The sequence below is a fragment of the Penaeus japonicus genome, unplaced genomic scaffold (genome assembly GCF_977035675.1).
Source record: "Penaeus japonicus unplaced genomic scaffold, GWHDUDI00000001_assembly GWHDUDI00000011, whole genome shotgun sequence".
In the NCBI taxonomy this organism is placed as follows: domain Eukaryota; kingdom Metazoa; phylum Arthropoda; class Malacostraca; order Decapoda; family Penaeidae; genus Penaeus; species Penaeus japonicus.
This window is the reverse complement of record NW_028234413.1, coordinates 19,332,241-19,337,240: the sequence shown is the minus strand read 5'-3', so window position 1 is coordinate 19,337,240 and position 5,000 is coordinate 19,332,241. Positions and strand designations below refer to the sequence as shown.

Genomic DNA, 5,000 nt, shown 5'->3' with positions numbered 1-5,000 from the left:
CAGTATTAAGGCTATGATTATTATTATCATTTTCATCATTACCATAACATTGTACTGTCATCAACATTATCATTATGATTAACATCATCATAATCGTTATCATCATTGTTATTATTATCATTATCCTTATCAGTAGCATTATTATTATTATTGACATTACTATCATCAATGTCATTATTATTATCATCAACATTATTATAATCATCAGTATTACCCTTATCACCATCATCATTAGCAATGGCTCACCCTATTTCTCAAACGACACAGACAAATGGCTCGCCGCGTGTGGCTTGGACGCTGACCCGTGCAAAAACGATGGCTTTACGGGAAACTCCTGCTCGTGCGTGTGTCCAGTAGGAACGTCGGGAGCCAACTGCGAAAGTGTCACCGGCGACTATCACGGTAAGGACACGGAATAAGGGAGGGATGGCGTGGGAGGCCTCGGCTGTCTGGTGCGATGCGATTTTGTTGATGGTGTTGTTGTTGTTGGGAAGGAAAAGATATCTGCGTAGAGGAAGGATTTGAGAGGGAGAGATAGGTGAGTGAGATGAGAGAGAGAGAGACAGACAGACAGAGAGTGAGTGAGAGAGAGACTGAGAGAGAGAGAGGGGGGTGGCAGAAAGCGAAAGAGAGAGTGAGTGAGAGAGAGAGAGGGGGGGGGGGCAGAAAGCGAAAGAGAGAGAGAGAGAGAGAGAGAGGAATAGAAAGAGAAAGAGATATACATTCAGACAGATAGACAGACAAGCAGACAGAAACACAGTGAAACACAGCAATGCCCAAAGCGAAACAGAGACCCTAACCTAACCTAACACCCTACCTGATAACCAAGTCCATCCCCTGCCGACAGATCCCTACCGAAGCTCCTGCAATGAACTCATCACATCACCTAAGACCATCAGTTCTCCTAATTATCCTAGCAATTATCCCTCAGGTGAGAGTGTATGAAGACAAAAATTGATCTTCTTAAGATTATTTTCTCCAATATGAATATTTGAATTCCTGTGACTCAAGGGGTTCTTATAAAAAATAGATTCTTGGGATTGTAGTTGATTTTTTTTTATTATATGAGTTTCTAAAGACTAGAATTCGATGTCTTAAAAGGAAAGCAACTATCAGTTTCTTAAGAATAGTGTAGAGTTTCTGCAGATAATAAATAGTTGTGTCAAGCCTATAATTGAGCTTTTTATATATATATACATATATATATATATTTTTTTTCCTATCTACAAAAATAAAGAATTCGCTTAATCATTCGACAATAATATTCTATTTTAGGACGAAACGTGAAATGTAGATAAAGGTATTAATAGATGAATATTTTTAAAAGATATATATCAATCAATATATCAACACATGAATTGACTATCATGAATTCCTCTTACTAATGAAAGATAAGCTTCTTCACAATCATTCTATCGTTATTCATTCTTGAAAATAGATGCTAGATTTACTTATTCACTTTTATTCTTATAATTGCATTTGCGTGTTTTTCATCATTATTGTGCAGTGCATGTCATATTTCTTACTTGTCATTATACTGCACTAAGATTTTTATACTACATTTCATTCATTATTCATTTATCATTCACTTGTCTTTCGCTACTGCATCATTTTTCTGTATCTTTCATTATCCTATATTATCTTTTTATCAAACTTTTAGGTATATTTTTTTACCTTTGTCATTATTCCCTTTTCATCAGTCATTTACCTTTTCTCAAATATCCTTCACTTATCGTTATCCACTTATTATTCTCATACGATTATTCCTTTGTGATTATTCACTCAAAAATATTTACTTATAATTTTTCCCTTAAGATGATTCACCTATCATCCTTCACTTATCATTCATTTATGATCATTAATTTATCATCATTCAAATACATATATTCACAAATACAGATATTCACCTATAACATTTTCACTTATCATTTACCTATCATATTTTCACTTATTATTCACCTACAACCATCCCCTCACACATGTTTCTATCATCATTCACACATCACAACTCACATCAAATTCACGAATAATTAATCACCCACTTGTCACCATTCACTCACCATTTGTCAAAATTCACTCACCATTTGTCACCATTCACTCACCATTTGTCACCATTCACTCACCATTTGTCACCATTCACTCACCATTTGTCACCATTCACTCACCATTTGTCACCATTCACTCACCATTTGTCACCATTCACTCACCATTTGTCACCATTCACTCACCATTTGTCACCATTCACTCACCATTTGTCACCAATCACTCACCATTTGCCACCATTCACTCACCATTCAAATCCTTCAGGAGTGACGTGTGCCAAGTGGATACGAGCTCCAGCGAACAACATTCCGAAAATAACCTTCAAATTTTTCGAACTGACTGAGTGCAGTAGAGGGAGAGATTATTTAGAGATCCGGACAGATAATCCTTATGATGGAAATTAGTAAGTATAGTGAATGTATGATGATGATGATGATGATTGTTTATGGTGGTGATGGTATTGATGGTGTAAGAGAATTTAGGGAGTGGTAAGGGTGCCTTGTTGATTAAGGTTGTGATGATAACGAAATAATGGTATTGGTAATAGTGATAATGATAATATTGATGATGATGATAGTGATAATGATATAAAAGTTATGATAATAATAATAATAATACTGATGATGATAAGGATAATGATAATAAGAATGATGTTAAAAACAATAATAATGATGATTATGATAATAATGATATAAGAGTGATGGTAATAATAGCAATAATAATAATAATAATAATAATAATAATAATAATAATCATGAGAATGATCATTAGAATGAAGAATATCATCATGCTGATAATAAATTAATAATAATGATAATGATAATGACAATTATAACGATTATGTTAATGCTAATGATAACACTACCAATAACAATAAAAAGATAACAGCCTTAACATCAACATAAACAATAACAACACCGAAAAAAACAACACAGGATGCTCGCACTAACCACAAAACATGGCGAATATCTTACGACTTCGTAATTATGACAATAGATAGGCAGGAAATATATGATAATTAATCAATGATATTATAATAACAAATAGAAAAATTAGAAGAAGAAAAAAATATAAACTTAGGCCAGTGTTTTGCGAATTCGTAATTATGCTAAAATATAGGAACACAATGAATAATGAATAAATAATGATGATAAGATTAAGGAAAGAAATACACATAACGTAATCATAACAACGAGATGACAATGATAGACCAATAAATAGATTTTAAAAAAATAAAGAAATAAAGAATCTCATGAAAAAAACAACAACGACAACAAAACAGAACTTGACAAATATATATCTTCCGCCCACTATCCCTCCCGCCCAGTTACTGCGGGACTGAGATCGCTCCCGGGGCTACCTTCCAAGGGACGGCCGAAAACCTCACCGTTCTGTTCTACACCAAAACCAGCGCCGGCGTCGGGTGGGAAGCCGAGGTCACGTTCTTCGACCCTTCCGCCACCACTACGACTACTCCGGAACTAACTACTACTACTACTACTTCTACTACTACTACTAGTACTGAACCATCAACCACAACAACTACTACTACTGAACCACCAACGACAACTACTACTACTACTGAAACAACAACTACTACTACTACTGAACCACCAACCACAACTACTACTACTGAACCACCAACCACAACTACTACTACTGAACCATCAACCACAACAACTACTACTACTGAACCACCAACCACAACTACTACTACTACTGAAACAACAACTACTACTACTACTGAACCATCAACCACAACTACTACTACTGAACCACCAACCACAACTACTACTAGTACTGAACCACCAACCACAACTACTACTACTGAACCACCAACCACAACAACTACTACTGAACCACCAACCACAACTACTACTACTGAACCATCAACCACAACTACTACTACTACTACTGAACCACCAACCACAACTACTACTACTGAAACACCAACTACAACAACTACTACTACTACTACTGAACCACCAACCACAACTACTACTACTACTACTACTGAACCACCAACCACAACTACTACTACTACTAAACCATCAACCACAACAACTCCTCCTCCTACTACTACTACTACTAAACTACCATCCACAACTTCTGAACCAATAACAACCACTACCCCGGAACCAATAACCACAACAACTCCTGAACCAACAACAACAGCAACAACGCCCATTGTCACCACGACGCCCGAAAGCTCTTCGTGTTCAATGCAGCATTTCAGTGGACGGCTGGACTGGCTCTCCCCCAATTTTGGTTATGACAATTATCCAAATGATTTTAGTTGTGGCATTGTGGCATCTTACGTGAGTATTATTATTATTATTATCATTATTATTATTACTATTATTGTTATTATTATTATCATTATTATTGTTAATATTATTATTATTATTATATATATACTTTTTTTTTTTAGATTATGCATTTTCTGATAGACTGATAGATTTATAGGTACAGTAGAAAGAACAGGTATAGAGCCTATGGGCAGATTGATATATAAGTAAATGTGTTAAAGAATGAGCGAATGAGTAAGAAAAATGATAAATAGATGAATAAACGCAAGAATAGATAATCGAATACCTTGTTCCTTTACAGAGAAATGTTATCTTAATAGTGTCTAATCCCTTTTAGGACGGACCTTTGATGGCAAAGTACACGTTCAATACTTTCAAACTGGAAAAGTCATGGAGCGGCCGTTGTTACGATTACGTGGATATTCAGATCCCGTATGACAGAAACACGAGGTAGGATGCCAGGGATGGGTTAAGCTAGACGAGTCTATTCACGAGTCGAGAGTCTGTCTATCTGTCTAGAGGTCTCAGCTGATGTACTGTTTGTGTATTTTGTCTATCTATCTTTAAGGAGTCAGAGACGCCTTGTTGGCTGATCTGTATAGAAATGCTGTCCCCATCTATCCACATATTTGAATATCAATTTATCCA

General features: G+C 35.6%; 1 protein-coding gene across 3 annotated transcripts in view; it reads left to right on the top strand.

Annotated features, from left to right (window-relative positions):
• LOC122264044 (uncharacterized) overlaps window positions 1-5,000 on the top strand; it is a 16,396-nt gene that overhangs the window by 9,456 nt on the left and 1,940 nt on the right. For all 3 annotated transcript variants that reach the window (XM_086541715.1, XM_086541714.1, XM_086541713.1), the window contains 5 exons: window positions 268-402; window positions 848-931; window positions 2,308-2,446; window positions 3,371-4,361; window positions 4,690-4,802. In XM_086541715.1, coding sequence (XP_086397841.1) covers window positions 268-402; window positions 848-931; window positions 2,308-2,446; window positions 3,371-4,361; window positions 4,690-4,802 — 1,462 coding nt within the window. The remainder of the gene's footprint in view (window positions 1-267; window positions 403-847; window positions 932-2,307; window positions 2,447-3,370; window positions 4,362-4,689; window positions 4,803-5,000) is intronic.